At 38.3% G+C, this 27,809-nt stretch overlaps 1 protein-coding gene across 1 annotated transcript; it reads right to left on the minus strand.

Moving 5' to 3' along the window:
• Positions 1 to 1,047: 1,047 nt before the first annotated feature.
• Positions 1,048 to 27,155, minus strand: PPP1R42 (protein phosphatase 1 regulatory subunit 42). Its single transcript, XM_030444693.1, has 9 exons — positions 27,072 to 27,155; positions 25,796 to 25,999; positions 23,265 to 23,431; positions 22,698 to 22,836; positions 20,497 to 20,613; positions 15,184 to 15,301; positions 13,764 to 13,892; positions 12,682 to 12,837; positions 1,048 to 1,475 (listed from the first exon to the last, which is right to left on the minus strand). Exons 2-9 carry the CDS (start codon positions 25,922 to 25,924, stop codon positions 1,048 to 1,050), a joined length of 1,383 nt encoding a protein of 460 aa, XP_030300553.1. The 5' UTR covers positions 25,925 to 25,999; positions 27,072 to 27,155.
• Between the last annotated feature and the right edge of the window lie 654 nt (positions 27,156 to 27,809).

Genomic DNA, 27,809 nt, shown 5'->3' on the forward strand with positions numbered 1-27,809 from the left:
GCGGTAACGAAAACACCTTCCCTGGAGCAGTGGCACAGGGACTCGCTCTCCCATGTGCTGTGGCACCGGTGCTGACCCGCCCCACAGCCCCGGGGGATTTCCGAACCCCCCGGCTTCGCAGAGATCCGTCCCCGTCCCTCACTCCGGGCGGGTGAACCCCGCTCCTCGCCGCCTCCCCTGGTCCTCGGCCTCGGCATGAACTTACCCTTCCCTCCCGGAGCCGCTCTGCCCTGCTCAGCCCCCTCCCACCGCCTCCCGTCCCATCCAGTCCGGTCCCGTCCCGCCGCTTTTAAGCCGGGGTGGCCGGTGGGTGCGGAGGGGTTGGGTCTCACCTGGCCGCTGGGCCCCCACTCCCCCTTCCACCGCCACCCCCGTCAACCCGGGCGGCAGTGACCGCCCCTTCCCGGGCGGGTGGGTCATTAATCACGGAGCTGTCGGGGGGCGGCATCGCCTCACGGCCCCCCTCTTCCCCTGCCCCAGCCCCGGCAGCGCCCCGGGGGCGGCCCCGGCCCCGTGCGGGCTCCGCCGCGGGCGGGAGCTGCGGTTTGCCCTCTCCGCGCTGTTTTTCTTGCGATAAAGTAACGGGTTTGCTGGAGGAGAGAAATTTAATCCGAGGGCTGGGAGCTCAGGCGATGGTTTGTTAAAAGGCAAATTCCTTTCGCTCCGCTCCGTCGCTGCTTCTCTGGCCCACGGAGGTTCCCGGGGCGGGCGGGCGTCCCCCCGGGCGAGGCTCTCGTCGTGGGTGCCCGGGCAGCTCCCGTGGGTGCAAACGCGGCGTGGAAACATAAACGGGATGAAGGGCGACCGGGAGGACAGAGCGGTGATTTACAAGCGAATGGGGAGCGATTAAAAATTAGTAACGTTAATGAGAAGGGACAGACAAAATAAATACCAGGGGTATAGAATTAGCCCAGAAAAACATTTTGAAGGAAGCCTGATTGCACGATAACAGCGACACAATAAATCAAGCCTCGGGCGCAGTAGAAAAACAAAGTCTGAGCGATTCGTTAACCGGTTTTGCAGCCAAGAAAATTAAGGACTTAATCTTCAGCGATAATTGGAAGTCCCGGGAAGGGATGGTTTAGGGGCAGGAGGGACAATGCTTGCGAGGGCCAGGCGGAGGGGTGGAGGAGCGGGGCACCTGCCTTCAGCCCGACCCGCAGGGCTGATGCAGCCCCCGCTGCTCCCCGGCCCCGGCAGCACCCGGAGAGCGGCCGCTGTCCCACGGGCGTGACACAAAGCGGGCGAGACCGACCCGGCCAGATCCTCCGGGCCGAGTTTTCGCAACCCGTCCAGAGGGGGGCGATCAGGAGCTGCCCATGGGCAGCCGCCCCAGCCCTGCTCCTGCCCCGGCCCCTCAGACCGCCGAGGCCCCGCCGGCCTTCCTGCCCTCGGGCTGGTAGCAGGGATCCGCAGAGCCACCTCCGCAGGGGTGAGGGGGCCTGGATGGATGGCAAGATGTGCTGTCGGGCTGTCTTAAGGGAGATTAATTTAATTACTATGCCCCAAACTGTGCCTCAGGATTTACTTTTGCCTAGCGCTAGCTGCCTCGTTAGGGGTTTTCCTCCTTCCACCAGGGAGTGGCTTTGACAAAAGCTACACTGACATTACCTACAAGGCCATGAGCGTTGGCTTCACCTGCACCAAGGACCATCCTGGTGCCTAGAAGAACGCAGGCTGTGGCTTCCTGGAGGCCTCTCCAAGCAGCCCTGCTGAGCCATCCCAGCCTTGCAACCCAGCCTTCTCTTCAGCCCCAAGGTTTCCAGGTCTGCCTCCCGCACAAGGGAGCCTTTCCAAAACTTTTCAGCAGCTGAAACTGCTTACAGATTCACTCGACAGACACAACTCTCTTCAGACAGCCTCCGGGCCTCAAAGCAGCTCTTGAACATGTCCTTAAAACGTGCACTGAAAACAGCCTCATGTACGCTGTGATGCAGGAGAACCAGTCCTGAATTCCCTGGGGAGCGGGAATGCCTTCCAGCCCCAGTCGTCCTGGGGCTCCTCTTCCATTCTGGCTGTGTCCAGCACAACAACTCCTGGGATCTGCTCCCCCATACTCCAGAGTCTGTTCTTGGTCTGTCTGCCCGACGAATGTCTACTCCAAAAGGACTTTTAACTAAGAATGTGGGATCCTCAGCGATGTTATTATGGGTCAATGATAGCCGCCCTCAATTAGCAGATCATGAGCACTGTGCTTTTCTCCCCTTCTCTAATGTAATTAATGACACAAACGTATTGGGGGGTTTTGTTGTTGTTGGTTGGTTTTTTTTTGTTTTTTTTGTTTTTTTTACGTTTTCTTTGTACAGGCACTGTGCTCTCCCTCAGCACAAGAAAGGAGTGTAAAGAGTTGGAGGAGAAGTGGTGGGACTGATCCCCATTATCATCTTTATGCAGCTGCAAATCCAGCTTGCTGTAAAGTGTGGTTAGAAAGATAGCACAGCCAGATTTGTGAGTGGGGTTTGGAGAAATCACCCTGGCTGGAAACACTTACCAAAGAGATGCTTTAGATATATTTTAAAAAGCCAAACTAGATACAAAGGTTTAGGTGCACTTTGCCCCAGCCAGATGTCCTCCCACCACAAGATTCCCCCTCCCTTTTAACCACAATGAGATTCAGTGATTATTGACTTGTATCATCCCACGAGTTAAATCTACAACTGTAACAAGATGCTGCAGCTGTTCCTTCTTTCCCACACACATCTGAAAATTACTTTCCTTTCTTACCTTCCACAGTGTATTTCAAATCTGTGAAACACCAGGGTGACAGAAGAGCCAGATTGCCAGTGTGACTAAGGTAAGAAAGGTTCTCACAGAGACAGTGCTGTTTGCCCAGGTACACTCCGCTCCCTTCATGTCAAATTATTCTCTAGCTTCACAGCTACACTTCAGCATGAACAGTCATGGTATTTCCTTCCATTTTGTTAATTTTCTCCCATTCCCATTTCTGTACAAGGACTTAACAACTACAACTCCCTGAAAGGAGGGTGTAGCCAGGCAGGGGTTGGGCTCTTTTGCCAGACGACTTTCAGCAAGACAAGAGGGCATGGTCTTAAGTTGTGCCAGGGGAAGTTTAGGTTAGATATTAGAAAGAACTTCTTTACGGAGAGAGTGATCAGACATTGGAATGGGCTGCCCAGGGAAGTAGTGAATTCTCCGTCCCTGGAGATATTTAAAAAGAGACTGGATGTGGCACTCAGTGCCATAGTCTAGCAACCGCAACGGTGGTTCAAGGGTTGGACTTGATGATCTCTGAGGTCCCTTCCAACCCAGCCAATTCTATGATTCTATGATTCTATGATAAGTTCGTTTGTCTGCCGGTGGGGTGGTTGTACAGATTGCAGAAATGTCACTTGGCCAAGTGAAACAGTTACAGTGCACACACAGCCCTACACAGCCCATGTCTGGTCGGGGCCCACTGATTCCAGCTGTAACTTGGGAGGAAACCAAAGGCAAGACACAGCCACAGGAAAGTCAAAAGAGGTTGAAATTCAGAACTTCCACCCCATGAGGAAGTCCCAGCGTTTCATAGTGGGTGTGCATTACAAACTCAAAGAAATATTTTGAAAATTTCCAGTTACTTTTTGTTTCTTTGCTCTGAATGCCATGTTGTTAGCACACCGTAGTACCACAGCATATTCTGCATTTATGTCAAATATTTTATGCATCAAAATAATACATAACCTATTTTCTAAATTACTAAAATTAAAGCTGCTGCTTAATACAGGAATACTAGAACACATCAGTGCCTCTCAGTATGCTGTCGGAATTATTTTAACATGGAAAAATAAGACATTTAAAAATTTAATCTCTCCTTCCAAATTTGTTGATCATTTAGCTTCCAAAAATGTCTTAATCAAAATTCCATTTTAAATTACAAAGTCTTTTGATGAACATTAACAACCCTAAAACAACAAAAAAGTTTAAAATTTGCCTCTTATCACCCATTAAAATTGTCATCTGTAGATTTTTCCATTCACAGTCATAAATCCAAATATATAAAGATAAACATGGTTTGTTTTTTTTTTAAATCACAAAATCCTCAGAGGCAAGTTGGGAAAAGGAAGCTTGCATGAGCTTCATACTACACTCTCCCAGATATTGCCAAGAAGCAGACATCTGCTTTTCTCAGTAATAATTACTTATAAAATGTATCTAAAATACATATCAGAGGGGCTCTGTTCTAGTGTGTCTATGTGTTAGAGCATAATATTAATACTTAGATTTATATTATTTTATATATTTTATGTTATTTTAAAATATTTAGGAGATTTGAAAGATTTAAGCTTTTAAACATTTAAAGCCCACAGATACTTAAGAAAATACTTCAAAATGATTCCATTCTACATCAGAAGGAAGGTGTCCCATTTGGAAGGGTCTCTGTTAGCTCAGCCACACTCACTCCGGGAAGAGATAAAGGAAACCCAGGATGAAGAATGAGAACCCCAGGAGATCTGTCTCAGATTTTCCCTCTCTAGCAGCCACCTGAGAAGCAGTGTTGCAGCCAGTGTGAGTGAGCAGAGTGGGACCTGAGCAGAGTAAGGGTTGGCTTTGCTGGACCTGAAACATGAATATTTAGACATCAGATGACAGGGTGAATGATTGCACTCAGGGGAATCACAGACTTAAAATGCAGAGCCAGAGAAGGGGACTGAATGTACATGTGCACAGCTGGGACATGGCCAAGCTACCACTGGATACAGAAAGTAAGAGGGAGGTTAGATCCAGAGGGAGTGAGACCCACCTCACCATTTCACCAGTGGAAGACTTTGATATTGGTTTGCTTTAGCTAATCATGGGCTGCTTGGCTGTAGGATTCTCATTCAGGTCTTAAATGTTTTATTTAATGTACATTAAATTAAATTTTTAAAGCTAGAAACGCTCAAAATGTAGGATAAACATGTCACACTCCAGATGGCTTACACAGCATAACCCAGATTGAAAAATACTAAAAATCCACTAAACTTTTAAAAATGGGTGTGTGCATGGCAGAGGGAAATGTAAGGGTGGAAAGGACTCCTCAGGTAACACCATGCTAGGAAGATCTGGGGGGACTTCCCAGTGCTTTGCATTGTGGCAGTAATCCAGCAGCTGCCACTTTAAACATAGACCAAAAGCACTGATATTCTTCTCCATGAATTGCCTAAATAAGAAGCAACTTTCTGAATATACATTTTTGTGTCTTACTTGACCTGAATATTGTTGATGATGACAGCTAAACCATGCTTGGTTAATGATAATTTAAGTAATGGACTCACAGTGACAGCTGCACGAGAGCTTTATTTGTTGTATTTTCTTATTCTGATGGCAAATCCCTCACTAACTTTAACAGGGATATAATGCCACTCACTTAACACCTTAATTTTGGACATTTATTTCTTTTATAATGAAAATAAATATCTTGTTGTTCGAGGGCAGAATATATGAAGGAGTTAAATATATTTGAATTATCCTTATCAAAGGGAAACAAAATAGAAACAGTTCCAAAATACACAAAATATTGAATTAAAAAAGACAGATCCTGATTGCCTTATTCAGGGAAAAATCTTATTTCAGAGAAGATCTCAAGCACAAGATGCTGAGCTGACATTCATACAGAGAAACTTCATTAGGAAAGGTTTTATTCTAGGGGCAATTTAAGTCTGGGCTTTTCTTTCCCTATCTGTACATTTGGAATTTTCCTTATCTGAAGTCTGAGCATTAATTAATTACTTGAACTAGTGCAAAGCAGCCAAACTCAAGTCCCAGTTAAAGCAGAATTTGAATTAAACTTATGTGTAATACTCCCAATCCAAAAACTAATCAGCACAGACATCATTAATCTTCTAGTGCCGTCTTTCCTAACTATTCCACATTATTCATCAGAACTTGGAAAAATCCAAATGATGGAAATTATTTTTTAGGACTACAGTTCCCAAAAATAATGTACTAACAGCTTTTTCCTTCTTGAAGTAAGAGACTCTAAGCTTACCTCTGCATAACTGCTCAGAGTATCAGACATGGGAAGAAGCAGCTACTTGGCTACTCAGGTCACAACCCAGGTAAGACACAGGTTAAAAACAACTCCTTTCCCCAGGGAGCTTAAGAACAAAGCAACCAATATAGTCTACCATGTGTTGGTGTTTTTAAATGCTTTTAATATAAAGCATTCTTCTAAATAAATAGGCAGTCCCCTTATTTTCCCAAATGCTCTTAAAAGGCAGTGTTAAGTTCAACACAGTCATTCAGCCTGGTTTTGAGATTACAAAGACACAGATAACATATCCAGGGAGACACCAGTAACTTTCTTTGTAAGCTTTAAGGAAAAATAAAATAAAATCCAGTAATGGTCAAATCTTCGTATTCTGTAACTTCTGGCTTGTAGAATTCATCTTCTGCTGTTACTCCAGACTCCTCGTCAGCCTACATCAGAGAGATCAGAGAAGACAGATGAGATCTTCACCTCAGAACCACACCAAACCCCTGTCTCCCCTGTCCTCATCAGTACTTACCAGAACCACACAACATTTATAGAAAATTTAAATGCAGAGTTGCCAAAAGATGCAGACAAACAAAAAAAGGTCTTCCCCTATTGCAAGGATTGACTGACGCAGTGAAAGCCCCCCCACCTTTTTAGATTTTGTTTTCAATGCTAAACTTGGGGCCAGTATAATCTGAATTGATACAATCTGACTATTTGGGGTATTATATATTCCTGTATTATAAAATTGACTTTTTTTTTTTTTTCTTTTCCCCCATACAGAAATTGTGACGCTTACAATTTTTTACACATAAATTTGTATCAAGTAACCTCTAATCTTCAAGTTCCACAAGAAACAAAATCTTAGTAACAGCCAAGGCAATTTCTCATACAAATGAAATCAGATAAGACAGTCTTTTATTCCAAAACATTTTGCTACAAACTTGGTAACTGATTATACCCAACTTTACTGGACATGTAATTAGTGATTACTATGACAGTCTGATATATTGACTCTCCAAGAAAGGAAGATCTTATTGCTCCTGATCTCCTATTGAATTAAAGCATTAGACTGTTACATGGATCATTTCACAGCTGGCTCTGATTTATCTTGGTTTTGATGCAGCAATTAATTCTGCTCATTAAGAATTAAGAGAACAGAAAGATGTAGTCAGTCATTTCTGTAGTCTCTGGTTACAGTGTTACTTGATTGAAGAGGTAAGGTTCAAATACATATTTTTCTAGCAGTGAACTCCTAGAATCCTTCAAGGCCATGTGGCAAAGGAAAAACTTATTGGGCTTTCTTTTTAATTTTTTTTTTCCTAGGAAAGTAAAGTTTATTTGTTACAGTCCCAACATATAACATTTATGATTTAGTGACTGTAAATAATCATGTTCACATAGTAATTGATTGCCCTCAGAGCTGTTAGTCAGGATAGGTACTTTGCACAACACACAGATGAAAAATTGTAAGAAAAACAAGGAAGAGACTTTTAGATCTTATTTTTATCAGTTACATTCTGAATTACAAACACATAATTTCCCACTTAGACAGATAAGATGTCTGAATCCTCATCCTTGAAAATCAGTGGGCACATCTTGAACATTAACTCATGGTTTGGGCTATTTTTTCCCTTTCTGTCCCAGTCTCAGAACCTTTGAAGTGTTTGACTGTTATAGCTGTATCACACACAGTTCTATGTACTGGTTATATAAAAATATAGTATGGCATTAAATTAACTTATACCTTGTACTATTTTTAATGTGACATTTTAAGAAAAATCGGAATTTTTCATTGGTTTTTGATCAAAAGTACAAATGTGAACTTTAGATCAGTAACTCAAGCACGGTGTGGGTATCCAGTGATTACATAACTTACAAATCTATATACATTCTGTTTATGGTCAGATCAGTACCAAGGGAGGTGTTCAGGCATTAATGCCTTAATTTTTTTCCCTTTTGGTACTTCTAACACATCAAAAGGCTACAACATTACTATGGATTGCTCTGAAAGCATCAGAATCATTGCTGGCAAGGCCTGGTCTCATACCTCCTGGGTCTTAGGAAGAGTTTTTGGTGGAGAGAAACACTACAAACAGTAGAAGATGACTGAGTTAGGCAAATCCTGGTATATCCAAGCCTTTAAAACTGGATAGGATTTATGCCAGGGTGTTGGAAATGAATGTGAGGAGGTATAGCTGTTATTAGGTAACTAGTGGTTATGATGCTGTCCTCCAAAATGTAGCATCTCATCTTGCTTGATGAGGGCACAAGGACTCTGTGTTCACCTCAAGTTTGTTAAAGCAGCTGCTTTCAGCTTCTCAGATCTGGATGGATGCCTACAGAATGTGTGGTAGGGTACAGAAAGGCAAACAGTGAAACTGTTTACATCGCTGCAGTACATTAGTTTATTGGAACTGACTTCAACTTAATAGCTTCCAGAGTTATATAGAATTTATTTATCCCAATTCAAGTAGCAGTCTCTATTTTAACATCAAATTACTTTTAAAATCTTCCATGCAGCTATCTCTTTCAAAAAGATGAAACCACAGAATTAGTTCTTTGTTAATTTGATTCATGCCTTCTGTATATGATAGTGATTTTTATTATTCTGTAAAGTAATAAAATATGTACTATGCCAATGCAGCAGGCTAAGAAACTTATGAAGTTTGGAGTTGTTATCTCCACTTAGATAACTGACAACAATGATCCTAAGGATAGGAAAAAAGTAAACACTGCATACTGGATGTCAGTTTTACTTCTCTGGTAACTATTGTAATGAACACCTAACACCTGAAAATTAGATTTGCAAAGATTTGAGTTACCTTTTTGTTTATTCTACCATCCTAAAGGAGCACTTCACTCCCAATACAATTTGTTTGAGCCATTTACAAGATGCAACTCACGTTAAAGTCTCTGAATATCCCTCTGTCTTAAGAATTCTTTAAAATGTTACTGACCTACAATGGACTAGATGATCTTAGGTGTCTTTTCCAACCTAAATGCTTCTAAGTATTCACCTATTATATGTAAATATCATTATAAGGTTTTCAACAGCCTGGGTTTCAACACTGTTGAAAGTGTATTACAGTTTGCAGCCCCAGATGTGTCCTGGTAAATTCCTGACCCACTACAGGCTGACAAGTTGCGTGTGCCATTTGGTCCCCTGAAGGTCTGGGAAATAGCACTTATCTCCTGGAAAAGGCAGCAGACTGATGCAGGCAAACATTCTGCTGCCAATCAGCAGGCATACGCCTCCCAACAAGAACGTGTCTGCTCTCTGGTCACCCAGACACGTGGAAGTACTTGTGGCCCAGCTGGAATTTTCTGCTCATCGGGAGCTGCGCGCTCTCCCCCAGCGATCTGGAGCAGCATTTGCTCTTTCCCAGGGCACAGGGGCTCTAGGGGTCCATGTGCTCTCTGCTGTATTTTAGATCCTTGCTCTTTCCCGGTTTTGGGCACAGCACAGGTAAGTGGAGTGGGGAGGCACAGGCACGGGAAAGAAAGAGTAATTTCCAACTCAGTAGTTTCCAGGTAACTGGAAGAATTCCTGGCCAAAAAGAGATGTCTGTTATCACTGTCTTTGGGATGCTGAGTGATGTGGCAATGTTAAGTACTACAGACTTGGTGTATGCTAAAACAACCCTTTTTCTTTTTTGTTTTCTTTTAATTACCACCACTGACATTTAACTTTAGAGAGAAAACAATGATGTTTGTATATGATCCTGCGTGTTTGTAATGAGAGTTCTATTTTTCCTTCTAAGCAGATCCTGAGTTACAATGAGTTACAATGATCCTGAGTTACAGAATCATTCAGACTGTAAACATGGAAAATGAAAATATCATGAAGATACACAATACAGTCATCTTATTATGGTCCAACAAATGCACTGACACTCACCTTTGCAGGTAATGCACATCCTCCAGAAAAAAGGGAACCAGCCACTGAGCTGGTGAAGTGCCTGCTCAAGCCTTACATGAGCCACAGAAACCAGAAACTGTCTATACCTGATCCCCATGCCAATAGCTCTGCTTCAGCAACTTCATTTCATCTCTTCCTCCTTACACTTTATCTAGAATTACAGTTACTCCCCTCATATCACATATCACAGCTGAACAACTCAGTGACAAGCAAATTCCTTACATTTTTTCTTCCACAGCCTTCATCACTAATTGCTGGTTGATACTTTCTAGACCTTGCTCAGGAGACATTTACATTTTTCCTTCAACACCACCACCGAGGAAGGGCAGTGAGATGGGCTATAGCTGCTGGGAAAGGCACTCCAGGTGTGTTCAAAATGTGCTTTCAGCTCCACCAAAGTGTTGCAGCTGATAATTCCAAATATTTACAGCACTTAATTCTGAGTTAAGTGCCCCAACTCGTGCCTTCGCAAATATTTTGCAATAGAAAGTAAGTATACAATGGTAAAAGTTATATTTTAAGTATACAATCATTATAATCTCTGTATCAGCCCTCCACAAAACACCTGTCATTTAATAGGCTTTAATAAATTTATTTAATATAATGCCAGTTATAATCATATGAACAAAATCCCAGAACATTCTTAACTGTTCTCAAATGTAGATTACTCTATAAGGATTTCAGAATACAAGAATCACCTCAAGGTGTTTTTAAATATTTAAATAAATACATAAATAAATAAAATGTTGATAAGATCACCTGCTGAAGAGCTGAGAGAGCAAATTCCTTCCGTGTGAACTAGAACTTAAACTGTACAGGATGTGGATTGTGGTCAGCAGGGTGGCATTGGATTTTTTGGTACAATCCAGTGTACTCATTACATGCTGACTGTATCACTTAAAGATATTAGTATATTCCAAATTACTTAATATATTGGAGAGACAAAAGGTGACTTTCCCACCAAATTCTGCATTGTAAATCAACTCTGATATTTAATTCCATGAGTAAACAAATGTGGGCAGAAAGTGCTGGTTACCAATTAAGTTAACAACATCAAGATTTCAACAACTTCTCTACTCAGGGAAAATTAATAATACTGTATCCCACTGGAAGGTATTAGGTATCTCCAAAATAGTTAAGTGGTTTGTTTTCTTTTAATTACTCCCTGCCAATATTCATGATTCTCCCTAAATGTTCGAAACTAACCTAAAATCCAATATAAAATTGCTATTGTTTTTATACAATGAAAAAATAAAGATTAATGACATATTTCAGTAATCCAGTAATAATTAGCTTTTTTCATTGTTCAAGCTATATGTAATCCTCAGTGGATCTTACATGTAGGTTAAAAAGGTATTAAATGCCTGCCTTTCACTTGCTAAGGTCAAACATCACCTAGCACATGTAGGAAAAGAGGAAACATCTGTTAGAATAATTTATTTGACTAACACAGACAGTAGGATTAAAATTCACTAATTTGTTTGGTATGATACTGAATTTCAATTAAACAATACAAGTATTTGTTCAGTTTTACAAAATTCCCTCAATTTACATGTGGGCACACTTATGCATATCCCTGTTAACTGGATCTGGCAAGGGAATGTCATGATTTGTCATTACTTCACAACTTTCTTAAGAATGGACATTTTTGTATTTTAAATTTATTCCCACCCCCAAAAAAACCCCAAATCCTAAAACATTTTAAAGAAAATCACAGACCTTTAGCTAATTCCCAAGACTCTGGTTTCCCTGGAATTCCACTAATAATAAGATTAGAGTATGTCTCAAGATCAGTGACTACACATGTAATTGTAATGTACAGCAATCTTCAGTGATCAAGATAAAAACCTGACTTAAAAGTATGGGTTTTTAAATTAAGTGCATGTCATCTGACTGTCATTTATTCTAACCTTTATATGAATAAGAGTAAAATCTTCTAGACTAATAGTAAAAAAAATATAATCATTTTTTAATATGCAAATGTAAATTAATACAAATACAGACATGTTATTCCAATCAAGTATGAAAGATGCAATTTTTGCCCTTCTAGTGTTAAAAAGGATTTCAACAGGGCCAGGATTGTATTTCAGATTCTTAATACTGGCAAAATTTTTGTCAAGCAAAGCAGCTCAACAACTGCACAGCTTTTTAAAATAGTAGAGTAGAATCAGAATGCTTTATTTCAAAGAATATAGCAGAAGTTCTTACGCTGAAGAAAATAACCTTCCGGGTGGTGCTGTTACATGCACCTTCCATCCTTTACTAGAACTAAGGTGAATGATAAATTAATAATGTAGATTTTATTCAGCCTGGTCCAAAAGACAGACTTGCTAGTAAAGATAAAATGCAAGCTGACAGAACATTGGTCTCGAGCTGATGCTACAGAAAAATGTTAATCAAGTATATAACACACTGGAGCATGTCGACTAGAAGTAAGCTAGAATGAGGAAAAATTATTCTCTTTCTGTGCATGGAAACAGCCTTCACCACTGTTGTTGACAGTAACTGTACTTCCAAGAATTAACTTTATGTTATTGTTTTATCTTTGTGGAAGATTACAAGCACACACCTAAGCCAGTAACACTGCAGTAAAATTATTACGATTAGCTAGTTGAACGATTTATAATCAGAAACTGAAATCCATTACCTTGTCTTTCAAAGAAATAAAGAGAATAAATATAACATGGCTAGAAAAACCCTGAAATTGACTTCAGATTATATGTATTCATTTTCCAACTGATTCAGTTAGAGCTGTACAAGTAATAACCAAGAGAACTAAGAGGAAGATGTCTGCGGTACATACCCGAGTTTTCATTTGACTTTTTTTTTTTTTCCAGGGTTTTTGGCAGAGGATTTCTTTTAACTTGGTCCATCTCAGACAAAATAAAAGAATTTGGGTTTTCCTTCACAGAGTGACTGTCATGAAAGGGAAGAAGAGAATAAGGAGTTTCAAAGCCAGCTGCAGAAAACAAAAGAAAAAAAGGATTAATAAAAAATCCCAAATTGAACGATCTATTTTAATTTTCAGTATGAAAATTAAAGGTTCCAGTACATCTTGTTATAATAATTGTTTGTTAATTAACAATATGAGATACCATGACTATAAAGAATGTGCTCTCTCCCTCAAGTTACATATCACAGTTTATCTTCTGAAAACAACTGTGTAACAGCCACCAATTTTATTTTATAAATATGGTAATTCAAAGCACTTTGAATCATTGTAAGTCTAAGGGCCATTTCTAAATGCTGCAAGATGGCAAGACAGGCTCTTAAGTCATTTATGTTTTAATCTGTAGTTAACTCTACAGCAACAACAACTCCTACACAATCACTTAAAAAAATAATCTCAAAGCCTATTTCAGGTTTTGCAGGAGTTTCAAAACTAATTTGCTTTCCATCTTCAAGAACCTACTGCCTTTTCATTTAGGTTTAAAGCTTTTTTCCCCTCAAAGCTTTCTTTTTTTTAATTTCCAACTTCAAATCTCCAACTTCTGTAGGACATGCATTTCATTAATGCCTTTAAAAAGACTGGTCACAGATCAAATAAGTACCAAAAAATAGATTTTAAGTCTGATGTATTTCCTGCATATACATTCTAGAATGCCCAACATTTTTTTTTTTAAGGAAAGTAATAATAAATATTTACAGTAAAAATATACTAGCTTCTCCTTTCCATAACTCTGGGAAGTGCCATGGGAGAAAGAAAAGCACCACATGAATTAGTGCTATAATTAAATTTTGTATTGGAGAAGCCCAATACCTATTCTTGTACTCTGGTCTCACCACCAGTACAAATCTCATTCCTAGTATACTTACAGCTAGCTGTTATTTTATTGTTTCTATAATATTCCAAATAATCATGAAGTAACTGATTAGCTTGCTTACAAAAATGTAGATAGACTGCATGTTCATTTGTCATTCTTTCTTTGTTTTTATTCCTGGCAGCTTTGGAGGCTTTCCAATTCATCAGGAACTGTCTTTCAATTTCTTTAATTTCTTTCCCATCAAGAGATTCTGTCAGAGAGTAGAACATTTTCTGTGATACTCAAAATTAACTAAAAAGCTGTAGAAAGCTATTTATAATGTGTATATAATACGTATATATTTGTTTGCTTCAAATCTTTTTTTCTCTTTTTAGTCTTTAGGCAAAAACCCAATACACCTTGATATTCATATTTTAATTAGCTGCAAAAGTGAGTTCACATGCTTAATTATAAAATAAAGTATCTACTATTTTTGCATCTTTCAAGGAAAAACATTCAGTTAACATGCAGCATCTTGTAGAAAGTTCTGAAGAAAAACTATGATCTAACACAAGAAGTATATATGTGCATACACATACAGATGCAGAAATTCATGATAAGAGAGAATCTGCATGGCTTAGCAACCAAGGAATCCTGCTGATCATGAAGACAAAGAGACACATTTGCCTCTGTAAGATTAACTTCACTCACTTTATTGCCATAAGGCTTATTCTTTACACTTGCTTGGTTGCATCAGCATTTTAGAGTCAGGCTACATTAAAAATCTCACTTGGCCCCAAATTTGGGTTGCATTAGAAGGGTCCTAAGACCCTGCTATTTTTATTGTGCAGGCTGGATTTTTAGTTCACTTAACAGCCAATATTTTGTATTTTCAGAAAAAAGAAAAAGCCATTGTAATTACAACTTTTAAGATAATTGTTACCTTTATCTAAAGAAGTTAAAAATGAACAGACTTTTTAACTTGTTTCTACAGTATAAATACTTGCATATGGAAGACTAAATTGCTTCCTATTATGTTAAAATTATCTCAAAATAATAATGTAAATGGCATCACCTTTAAGGACAAGTGTTATCTAACAAATTAAAACATGGCAAGATAAGAACTGTACAACTAAAGCACCTAAGCAACTACTACAGGCTTATAGGGGAGCAGCCTAAACTTATCTTGAATGTAATGTTCACAACATCTGGAACATGAACACAGAAAAGTCTTACTGTCCCTACAACAAGCTTGCTAAGCATCAATTATTAAAACTAATAATTATTATTACTAATAGCAGAAGCCAAGCAACAGTTTGTGCAGTCAATGACATGAGCCATTTTAGCAACAAAAATTCCTGTACATAAATTAAAAATTCATCATTTGACAGAAATATGACAGCAATTGTGTTTGAATTCACAAAAATTCAAGTAATTCAAGTACTTGAATTCAAATTCAAATTCAAAATTCAAAAATTCAAACAAAATTCAAGTACTAATGTATAAGTTGTTTTCTAAAACAGCGTGGAGGGGTGTTGGGCTGGCTGTTGGTTTGACATTACCTAGAGTTGGTGACTGTACTACAATATTGTCCCTGTACTTTGGTTTTTGGCATACGGGGTTTCCTGTAAGTTCCATTCTGCGTAGCTTTGTCCATTTGGTTAACACAACCTCTAAATCCTGTAGTTGAAACAAGAACAGAACACTGTGCTTATTTTTCCCCCCTCCAGAGCAGAATGCAACAGCAGTGTCATTTAGTTGGTCAGGCCCAAGTCTTGCAGGCAGAAATAACTTTAGTGAGATTATTCATGTATTAACAGGCAAATCAACAATGTGCATTTTCATACTGAGTGGTGCAAAGCATTCCCTGAATATATCATAACTGCACAGATGAAATAGTGATGCAGTTGGAAAACTGAATGTTGAAGGATACAGTAATGCCAGCAATAAAAAATTATCACTCAAATCCCACATAAGAACCTAAAGCTGAGGAAATACAAGCCAGAAAATGTGAATGATATTTAATGTCTGTTAATGCATCCCCATGGTCTCACAGAGCCCCTAGAGTGTCTGATTTTGAAAAAATTGTGGAAGAATAAATACAGAGAAAGTACAGACTAAAAAAAGCTAAAAATAGTGCAAGCTGCAATAGACTGCCTCTCTCTTTAGGCTTATATAAAACTGTATTTTACAGGAGAGTAATCTCCTCCCTACACAACTGTGGGTGGTCAGTTATACTACTGGCCCAAATAGTGAAATTTTTAAAATACACCTTTCTCCATCTGTGTTTCTGTCTGGTTACCCAAGGGCAGTATGACCTAGATAAAACTTCTTCTGTCTTTTTAATACAATAAATTCAAGTTAAAAGGATGCAAAGCTTAGCAGATTGGTCCTTTCTGCTCAGACACACTACATTCTGAAATACTTTCTTTTTACATTTTCACAACTGTCATTAGGTTTCCTTATATGTGTGAAAAGCTTATGGAGGGGGATTAAAAACACTCTGTATGAATACAAGAGCAGACAAAACTTACATTGTGCAGTTGTAATAATTTGGAAAAAATCTACTAATCATGATGTGACATTGTAAACTGCAAAGTCTGTAGAATTTTGTATATTGAAGCCAAAAATGAAATATCCAGTAATGTTGATATTTCTTAGCTTCTTCAAATGTAGAAAATCACCCAAGCAACACAGAGAGAATTCTGAATTTGCAGGCTCTACTCCCTTGCTAGAAAATCCTCCTGGGAATACTCTAAGGGTTATAAAATCCATGTTTAGGAAAATCATGGAAGAGGAAGTGGCAGCACAGCCTCACACCTCCAAACCCTATCATTTTTCATCTATTGATGAAAACGGTGATATAATTTATTGTTATCTGGTGATGATACAGTCTTTTTACAAAAACAGAGGGCAAAAGTCTGGTTCTGTGAAAAGCAAGACTGATAAAACAATGCAAAAGACTCTGAGGACTGGTCCACATGAGGAAATGTTGATTTCATGATGTTCAGCTTGTATCAGAATAGCAAAGTAATTCCCACAGTTTAGGTGCTAACACTTCATCACAAAGAGAACAATTCAGGGGAAAAATATTTTAGGCTAGGCTTATTAAAAAAGAAATAGCATTTAGTAAGTGTAGTTATTTATTCTTACCTGAGCATCAGGCATTGTCACTGAAATCTGTACTGTGTTCTAGATTTCACTAGAAAGAATATTTTCAAGTAATGGTTTCGCAACACAACATTGTCTATTACCGAAATAAAATGTATACACTTTAAGTTTGATGAATGCATACAAAGAGTCCTGTAGATTTTTGTTAGCTGTTACTTACTTGATAAATGACCCAGAACATGCTTACTCCAGTGTATGTTTATCTAAGAGCACACTAATCCTGTGCTGAAATATGATTACCCTTTCGATACGCTCTAGTTGTTCATTGCCTTCCTGTCTCTAATAAAGTGCTTTCACTTCCCAGCCTTTCAATAAGCTGTACTAAAGGGACCAGACACTCTTCTGGGCAGTCTCCGTTTGATAAATGATCATGTCATGCTATCACTTTGAGGTCTGCTACAAAATACTGACGAGCAAATTATATTCCATTGTGGGGGGAGGCAAGGGGGAAGGGTAAGTGCCTTAGAAGGCAGCTGTAGTGCTGGCAGTAACATTCCTACCAATTAATGATGGCCACTTAAGAATTGGTATTTGACCAGTATGCTCCAGTTTTATCGGAAATGTCTAGTCCAACCACCCTAACTACATCTACAGACAGCAATTTGTCACCATTTTGACTTCCTGTCATAATCTCTTTGAGGAAATCTATAATTTTTCTCTTGTTCCTGACTGAATTCTGAAGCGTATCAATTAATCTTTGGCGATATCCTCTTGTCATAATCAATACTGGGCAGAGGTTGAATAAATTAAAGGCTTAGGAAATGCTGATTTTTATAGTTGTTTCTAGTTATATTTTTCTCTATCTATCCAAATACTCACCCAACTCATAATCTTTCCTGAACTAATGTAATAAATAAATCAATAATATTCTGGCTTTCTGTAAACAGGAATAGTTGTGGGGTTTTTTATAGTATTCCAGCCCAAATATGCTCTAGCCTAGAAGTCCTCATGATCCTGATGAAAGTAAACCAGAAGCTCGATAGGATAAATAAATTACTTCAAGCAATAGAAAACAAAGAAAAGCCAGTTCTATTAAAAGAAATTATATTCCTGATTACTGACCTAACACATGCTTTTTACATGTGGTAGTTATTCATAGCAAGTTATTTTGCATGAACAGAAAAAAAAATAATTTTGTTCTGTCTGCTGTTCAGACTGCATTAAATAAACTTCAGTCATGTATAACAAGGTCATATGCCTTGATGTCTGTTAATTATGCCAACAATGCCCTGAATTAGCCAGAATCTTAAGTCTCTGAATTTACTGGCTCTAATTTTCAACTATGCTGAAATCATTATGGTATTGTTGAAAAACAAGGAATTATAGCTTTTCATAATAATGTGAAAAAACAAAGATAAATGTTTAGGTATAAAATACAGTAACTATAGTAACTATACAAAAGTGAGAACAGACAACACGAGAAGATTGTATTTCATGCTTTTTTTTTTTTTTTTTTTATCCCTTTCACATTTCCCTCTTTTGCAAAGATTCCACATTATTCCTGCTGCCATTATTGCCACAGCTCAGTGGTGCTGAACAGCCCTGCTCAGGGGTGGATGGCTCCTCTGCAGCTTCTCTCCCCACTGGGAGAAGCACAGCTGGGTACCCAGCTCTCTGACAGTCTCTGTCATGCAGCACCTCCACAGTCTCTGATTAATGACAGATATTCCTGGTCCTGTTCCCCATGGCTGTGACAGGGAGGCAGGAATGGGAAAAGAGGGGACAGAGAGCTTTTGGCAGGAAAAAAGAGGTATTTGAACAGTTTTGAAGACAGGGACAAGAGGGAGGAGAATGGAGGTAGTTCGTGTGAAAGCCTTTGCTGTGATAAATCAGGTGGCCAGCAGAAGCAATTAAGTACATGTAGTACAACTATATAATCCCTAAAACCCTTTCAGCTGTCACAGCTGTGAAATAATGCAAGCCATGGAATCATGAAATTCAGGGTTACAAAAAAATTGAAACATACTCAAAACTTTCCTCAGCTACTTTTTTAAACAGTTAGTGGATGTATAAGGTTGTTCTCCTGCTAGATGTTCACTGTAAGCTAAAGCCTTTTAAATGAGCTTAATATTTTTAATACATACTTTGCATATCCTACTGCTTTTTCAGGAATTTGATTTTTTTTTAATTTGACTAAGAATTTATGTAGTCATAAATAGTGCCTACTAAAATGTCATCTCTAAAGCACAGTAATTGTGGCTGGAAAGTTGGATATGCACTTGCATTACACTATATGTTGAACATATACAATGTGGTCACTAATTTTACTGGTCTGCAAAGACATGAACAGAAATACCCTCTCTGCCCCAGATTTCCACAGGAGTAATTTTCAAAATTTACCAGAACTTGATCCAAATCTTAGCAGCAGCTAAATCAAATGCTAACCAAATAAATTTTCAAAAGCTGTGACCACATAACATGGAAATCTAAATGCCTAATTGATTTGGGAAAGTTTTAACTCCAGTCTTCCTGATGATGAAATAATGACATCTAAAACTATTAAACAACATATATACAGTTTCTAAATATTGTAGTCTTTTTGTCCTCTCCTTATTCTGTTCAGAAGATACTAATATACTAATTTTTTTTCTCTGAAAACATTGATAACACTGTCTCTAAAATGTCATCTTTAGATGTATCCTTATCCTTAGAAGTAACTGGTTCATTGGCTAAAACAATCTTCTTTTAAGACCATCACTGTTAAAGTCTTTTGAATTTATAAGACAGAAAGAGGACAATTAAAAAAATCACTGCAAAATGTTTTATTTAGAAAAAGAAACCTTTTCAAAAGAAAAAGCTTTGGAGAGACTCTATTTAAAGAAGCTTATTGATATTTTGATGCAACCAACACTATCAGTATTGTTTTAATTACCCAGTGAAAACCTACATTAATTGTATTTAGCTATTAACTCAAATCGTAAAAATTCAATTATAAAAATAATGAGAAGTGAGAAGGCCAATACTCTTCTTCCTTTTTGTGAAATAAGCTAGAAAATTTAAATCTAGAATATTCTATTTGAACCACGTTCACTACCACAAAAGGATGAGAAAAATAATTCAGTTTCATTTGTTTTAGCTGTGGAAATTAGTGCACTTCCTTATGAAGATATAGCTTTACTTATCAGGAATTTTTGAAAGCAATTCAATGTATACTTTCATGACAAGTACTTCTTATGCTACTCCAGCAACAAGAGTCAAAGTCATTTTGATATTAGAATAGCAGCAAAATCAGCTAGATGACCTGATATCCAAGCAGCAGCTTTTATTTATGTCAAAATAGAGAATTAAAAACTGTAATATGGCAAAATATTGCAAGTTAATTAACAAACAACAGCCATATCATCTTTGCAAATGAAGCCACTGATAATTATTCTGATGGCCAAAATATACACAGTAACTCTACATGTTGGTCATATTAGATTATTTACTTATATACTTCTGTGCATTTACTACTCAGCTGATGAATGCATGCACAATTGCCACTGTGCATAGGATTAAAAGCCATTTGGCCATCCTAGATAAATGGTTCTCAATTCTTAATCTCAACAATATTTTTGGATGAGGAACGACAGCTTGGATGGAAAGTCATAGGTTAAGTAACTGTAGATGTAAAGTTTATTTTTACCCATCTATTTAATGATAAAGAGAAATTTTACTATCTTTTTATCACCCATACTAAGTAGAACAAAAATTTGTATTAATACCTTCATATGTTGAAGTTTATTGTCGACTGCTTTAAGATAAGAAAGATTTTCCAAAACTGCCAGTTCTTCTAATTCATCAATGTTGTTATTGCTGATATTCAACACAGCTAAGGATTTCTGAAGGAAGAAAAGCAGAAAAAGAAAAAATTTTTTTTCATGCCATGGGTGAGTTAAGTTGAAAAATTCTTACAGAAAATTCTCTTAAAGTAAGAAAAAGAAGAAGAAACATGCAAACAGAACTACAACATACTGCACACATACTTTTGTCAGCTTTCCTAAAATACTGTTTATTTTGGTTTTGAAGTGAAATCAAAGTAACGTTATTTCTCAGTTGTTTCCTAGTAAATACAGAAATTTTGTTTTTCTCTAACCTTGTTAAAAAGCTTTACAGAGTTCTGCAAGTGCTACTGACTTTACATTTGAAGAACAAAACAGAAACTGCCTTTTCCAAGATTACACATTTCAGCATAGAGGTGAAATCCATGTCTGATACCCACGTAGTCTCATTTAACAGCTGGACTATGCTGTTTTTCTGTGATTCTGTTTTTCTTTCAGGCTTGATCCTACAAACCTCTTGGTATACATGTGTCTATTCCTTGACCCTTCTTGGAACACTTGTCAGTCACCTAATGCACTTAATCTTTTGTAACAGAAAATAGTTAAATATTTTTTGTTCTAGATAAAAAGTAAATGTGTTTCGGGTATCTCAGGAAATGCTTGATGTAATTTCATGTAAAATCAACAAGAAACTTACACCTCCAGAAGTTAAAAAGGACACCAGAACCACCAGTTTAGAATAATACAATACGTGGGACTTACCAGTAGTTAGAAAATGTCTGTTTCAGCAGTGTATACAAGAAACGTAACCCCTGCTAAAATCTGACCAAGATCAGATCTCCATTGCAAGCAGAAATTACATTATCATCCTAATACACACAGCATAAACTTAATCTCCTTTGTTGAAAGATTCATGACACTGTCATCACGAAAAAATCTGCTTGTGGTACACAGCTGTATGATCCCACATTTTTGGCTCTTTCATCTCTGACAATTAAGAGCCAGAAACAGATAGAAGAAAATGAGCTAAGTGATGTTTTAAAGAGGGACCAAACACTTTAAACTTAAAAACTTAAATGTTTTTAACATGTAACTTTCACAAAGATGTTACATGGTCAAGAATGTGAAGTGTTTCTTACAGAACAAAACAAGACCTACATCAAAAGACCTTAAATAAAAGCCATGAACAAAATGCTACCGACAGTAGACCAGGATGCTGAAAAACACTGAACTATGTGAGTTATGATCCTGGGAAGATTACAGCTATATAACCTTTCTCTACTGTCATAGTTTCTCTAATATATAAGGAAGAAATTAAAGTGCCCTCACAGGAATGTGTCATTTCTGTGAAAGGAAAATGGCAATACATGTCTTTGATTACTTAATCTCAAAACAGAAAGAGTTTATGATATACACATGAACAATAGAATTCTCTTCTCAGTGAGCTCCCTCACAAAAAAACCTCATCAAGCCCTTGACTACACTTTGGGTGATACAATAAGATGATTTTTTTTTAGCGCACAACTAACATCCATTAGTAAATAAAGTCTATTTTTTAACCACTTCAGCAATATATTTCATCTTCATTGAGCAACTAACATGTTGAAAGCAAGCTTGAAAAGCTGATTTCCCTGAAATTTTAACATACCACAGCACAGAAAAATTTCAGAACTAAAACTGAATGCTTTTGATTGTGTAGCTCTTAATATCCAAGAAAAAACATTTTGTACTTTTTTTTGCCATTGCATTCTCTAGAGAAATAGAAAAAGCAGTAAATAAATTAATGTAACAATCAAATCAGAAAAATTACAACAAAGTAATTCTCTATAAACTAAGTAAGCTAACTAACAGTGATAAATTCCTACCCCCTCCTTAGTTTATTAATTCTGTTGTTATAGGGCATCCACACATTTCCTTACTTGCTCTCTCTCTCTCTTTATTCTTATTTCCATCTTTCACAGAAAAATAGATGACGTATAACATGCTAGACTCCTTCCTTATATGAGAATTGGGATGGGAGTCGCTTGGCAGAATTTGAAAGAATGCCACCAATTGGCAGAAAAGGAAAACACAGTAATCAAGATAATTTCTCTTAAGCACACCAATCTACAGGTTCATGGAAATTCTCAAAGTCAAATACTTACTGCCAGGGACCTAAGAGTTCTCAAATCAAACAGAAGCTTTTCACCAGGAGGGAGATTTTGACTCTCAATATGTAGCTCCCTTATTTTTTCTATTTTATCCAAACCCTCTACTACAACGATGCAGTTGCCCCCCAGATACCTGCAGAATAGAACACAAAAGAGATTTTAAATCCTATGAAAGTAAAAGCAAACACAAGGTCTCAATATGTAAGAAACAATGGTTTCTAAAGTATTTTTCACTAACACATGGAAATTATAATATAAAAAGTCAATAACCTAGCATGCAAGTAGAACATGCAACTAATAGATACAAGTTTTTAGTAGTTCTTTATACTACTGTTACTAACATATATTGAATGGCTGAAAAAAATTAAGTGCAAATAAATTTGCTAGCATGATATGTCATTACTTATATCATAGAATGCTTGATCAAAAAAATAATGAGTACTTTTATTAGAAAATAAAAATTTAAGAGCTGGAAGTACCTTAATGCCTACATATTTTTAAATTTCTTAGTGTAATAATTATTCCTTTAGTAGTAAAATACAAACATTACTTTCAACTTACAGTTTTTCCAGGTTTTTCAGTGAAGACAGATTTTCTATACAAGAAATACAGTTGTTCTGAAGGTAAAGGTGGGTTATATTTGAAGCAAAGTCCAAATTCTGGATTTGACTGATTTGGTTGTCATATAAATATAGAACTCTAAGATTTTTACACAAAGAGAAGTCACCCTGAAATAAACAATTACAAATTATAAACTATTACAAATTTATGCTACACAGAGCTCACTCACTGCCTCCTCTTGGAAGTTGTTGGTCATTTTTATATTTAAATTCTGCTGCATAACTGATACATTTTCACCTTTAGCAAACACTTTTAACAACTGTTTTTCCTAGAAAGAAAAGAAGCCAGTGCCAGTAATCATCAGATTTAAGACTGAAATCTGTCATTACTGTTCTGCTGTTGAGAAGCTAAGGTATGGCTGTGGGCATCACCATCAGCTACACCACATGCTGGGTAACTTCATTTCCTTCCCTGCCTTCATCAGATGGATTTCAGAAAAACATCACTGTTACCATAGCTGTCTCCATCAAACCTCAGTGATACAATGGAAACCAGTTCTTGGCAAAAAAATACTGCTTTACACAAAAACTTGCACTTTGATGTATTTTAATATACTTCCAAGTCTAAAATTCCACCCCAATGTCAAGTTTATTTGAATGTATTCCTATTAAATAACTAAAAGGTCACATTTCTTCTACAGGTTTTGGTAAAACTTCTCTATGGTATCTGAGGAACTGGTCCTAATCAATTGAAACTGATTAAATTAATAACTTGCTATGGTTGTGCACATTCCTACGAGTGGTCTGAATAAAGCTATTTGCTTGCATGGATCTGTTCACGTTGAACAAGCTGTTTAATCTTCTTGACTGAAATCACACTTTTAAAGCAGAAATCCACCATACACAACAATTCAGTTGTTCAGGATCCAGCAGTTCCAAAATGTGCTCAGCACCTTGAGGGGATCTGAATTAACTCAGGACTTAACTGAAACCTGTCTAAATTTCCTATTACTAAACTCAAAGGAAGGAGGACTGGGTTAGCTTTGCAGATTTGTCTTTGAAAATGAAAAGGTCATGGATTATTTTTAAATGAGTAAAGCCCCAGGGAGCAATTTTTGAAAAAATGTAGATTTTTAACCTGACTAATTTGAAAAAGCCACTACATCAGTCCAACTTTGTTAACCTCACTTGGCTTATATCCTGTTCTTTAATTCCCCTTTCCTTTCTCAGACTTCCTCTGAAATCTAAGGAATAAATCACAAATAGATTGAAAAGATTGTGCTGTAAGTTAGCAACTCCTATATGTAATTCCCAAGACTAGAAAAAATAAGGCATTAACAAGAAAGTAAGTGCTACACTTAATAGTATGTAGTATCATTACTATTTCCTGTAAAAAAACATAAAATCTGATATACAAAATTACTAGTTCCTTACATCTTCTATTCCACAGTTCACGTTACTATAAAGGTAACCACCAAAAAGTACAAGTCCTTAAATCAAAAATGCAAACAGTTGCAGAAAATATGAACTTTGTTTTTTAACTTGAGATCTAAAGTCTCCTAAGAACACTATAGCCAGATTTCAATAGGGCTAGAGCACAGCTGTCAAAGCCCTGGATGTACTGATACAACAGCCTGGCTATGGTCTATAGGAAAAGTATCAGATCTAAATGATTAGTTTGAAATACTCTCTTTCTTAAGAGGCTAAAGAGGCGAGCAAGTGGAGTTATTATTTTTTTATTCTGGTGACTTCCTGAAAGCTCCTTTGCAACGTAGCAACTATACAAAATAATCAAAATAGCAAATTGTCCAGTTTATGGCAATCAGTGCCATAGTCTAGCAACCGCAACAGTGGTTCAAGGGTTGGACTCAATGATCTCTGAGGTCCCTTCCAACCCAGCCAATTCTGTGATTCTGTGATTCTATGATTTTTTTAGAGATGCAAATTTCTACAACAGTTCTGTGAAATACTGCAAAAAATACTTTAACACTTCATCTCTCCTGTATAATTGTTTACCTGGATTTTTCTATTTCAATTAATTAATGGTGAAAATTGTGTACTGATCATATTCTGCTTGTCTGTTACACATATGATATATATTTTCACAGTTAAGTAAAACACTTCAGTGGGATTTTTGCCACATAAAGACGTGTCAGGTTGATGATAAGGAACCCTGAAGACTGTTAGGAGCTACAGTCAGCTGCTTTGATGTTTTATACAAAAAGTTAGAGCTGAAATATTATTTTCCTATTTCCAATGCCACACAGTTAAAAGCCACTTAAACACTTTCACATACAAGCAGGGAGTGTTTCCCACAGTAACAGCAGTAATTGCTGAAGCATGTTTCCAAACAGATGTATAATTAAGGCTTAATTGCAAGTCAGTATAAAAGCTAAAACATAATATAGCTGTTATAAAATACAAATTTGCATTTGCTTGTTTGCCTCCCCAACTATGAACAGCTCATCCTAACAGTAACTACAAAACATTCGAGTAGCCAGGTTAAAGGGAATAAAGAAAAATAAACCTTACAATTGCATCTATATTTTTATCTGATAAATTCAGATGAGTTATTTTTCGCAGATACTGTCCCACATCCTCTTCCTTGCGATTCTTGTGAGTGACACTTCTGGCAATTAGGTCCAGTGTCAGTCGAACCATAATTCTATTACAGGCCACAGTGCTCCACTGCTTCTTTCAATGGTGTATTCCACATACACTTGTTTTATAAAATGCCTTAAAAAAAAAATAAAAAAGGAAAATAAATACCAACTTATAATAATAAATACCAACCAATAACAACAATACCAATGTTTTTTTTAGCTCATTACTGTAACTGGATAATGGAAGTGAGGGAGAGAAGAAGGCAAGACACATATTTCAAATTGGATGTGAAAATGGTCTGGGGATAAAAAATACCCTAACATGTAAAACTTAACAACTCAGAATAAAAAGGTTACCTTTTTAACCAGTACCTACTACAATGTACATTATATATTTTAGCCAATACATGCTACCCCCACAACAGTGTATCATAACCGAGGAGACAGCAAAATGCATCTCAATAGTATAAATTGTGCAGCCACAGAGACCAAAGCATGGAGAATATTCCTCACCAGTATTCTGAGAAACTGAGGAAAAGCAAAGACTGAAACTGTGCTGACAGAACAAACTTCCTTACAGATGGAGCAAGGCTGAAGCTCAGTAGTTCCCCTTTCTCCGTGTAGGTTTTGGGTTTTGCGTTTTTTTTTTAAGGTGGGGGAAGAAGTAAAGCTGAAAGGACTGAAAGGACATGATTGGTTTGTTGGTTTTTTTGTTTGTTTGTTTTACTGAGAAGTGTGTTTCCTGCTTGCTTTTTAAGATAAAAATAACTTTCAGAGTCCTTTCTTCCCACTTCTACCAAAAGAAGCAGCCATAGCAAAGGAAAAACGGGGCTGCCAGAGCGGGGGCTTGGCATGAGGCAGGTCTCCCTAGATCCTCATCGCTTAGAGCCGTGTGATTTTACGCTGCCGTCCCTCTCCCGTCCCCGTTCCTCCCCAGCCCCACCGCACCCAGCAGACGGGCCTAACGACGGCAGGAACCGCAGCCGCCACCCAGCACAACCCGTGGGAAAGGCTGCTCTGACGCCCCTGCTTGTAAGGGAAGGAGGACAGGTAGGGACAGCTCCTGCTGTCAGCGTCCCTTCGCCGAAATAAAGACCCTCGCGGCCTGCCCCGGCCCGGCCAAACCCAGTCCCGGTCCCGGTTCCGGTTCCGGTCCCGGTTCCGGTCCCAGTCCCGTCCCCACTCTCCCCCTCTCCCTCCTTCACCTCCGGGCCGCGGCCGACGCCCCTGGTTGCCACGGCAACCGCAGCCCAACGAGCCCAGGGGGCGGGAAGCTCCCGCTGACGTCTGCGGCGCGCGCCCTTCCCACCCAATGGGACGCGGAGGAAAGGTTCGACCGGGAGGGGCGGGGCGCGGGGCGCGCGGAGCGTTCGTTGCCGCCGCCGTCGCCTGAAGGGCCGGGGGAGCCCTCAGGGCCGTCGGGGGCCGTCGGGGGCCGTCGGGGACCGTCGGCCCTGATGTGCCCTTATTGAGTTATATCCCAGGGGAACAGGCACCTGCGGCAGGGAGGGTGGCCCCTCGGCTGGCTGGGGCCTGGCAGCCCCCCTCAGGAGCCTGCGGAAATCACAACAGCGGGGATATCCCGAGAAGAAAACTTTGGAACCTGCTCATGCAAAGGGACATTGGACAGCGGGTCCCTTGGCCCCGTCTCCCTTATTATTACCTTAATAATGCTGTTTGTGCTTACGTTTTGCTTACCTGCAGGTTTCCCATCAGGTTTTACCCATTCTTTCTGCATAACCGGCATTTTTGTGAGAAAAAAAAAAAAATTACATGGTGTATTTCCCCCATCCTTGTATTAGAAGTGTTAATAGTTTAATAAATGGAGTGAATACTGTATTTAACAGCAATGTTGGAGAAAAAAAAAATTGAAAATGTTTAGTATATTTTTCCCATGATGAAACATTCCAATTCGGGGTTGTGTGGGGGTTTTGTTTGGTTTT

The sequence above is a fragment of the Calypte anna genome, chromosome 2 (assembly GCF_003957555.1).
Source record: "Calypte anna isolate BGI_N300 chromosome 2, bCalAnn1_v1.p, whole genome shotgun sequence".
Taxonomy (NCBI): domain Eukaryota; kingdom Metazoa; phylum Chordata; class Aves; order Apodiformes; family Trochilidae; genus Calypte; species Calypte anna.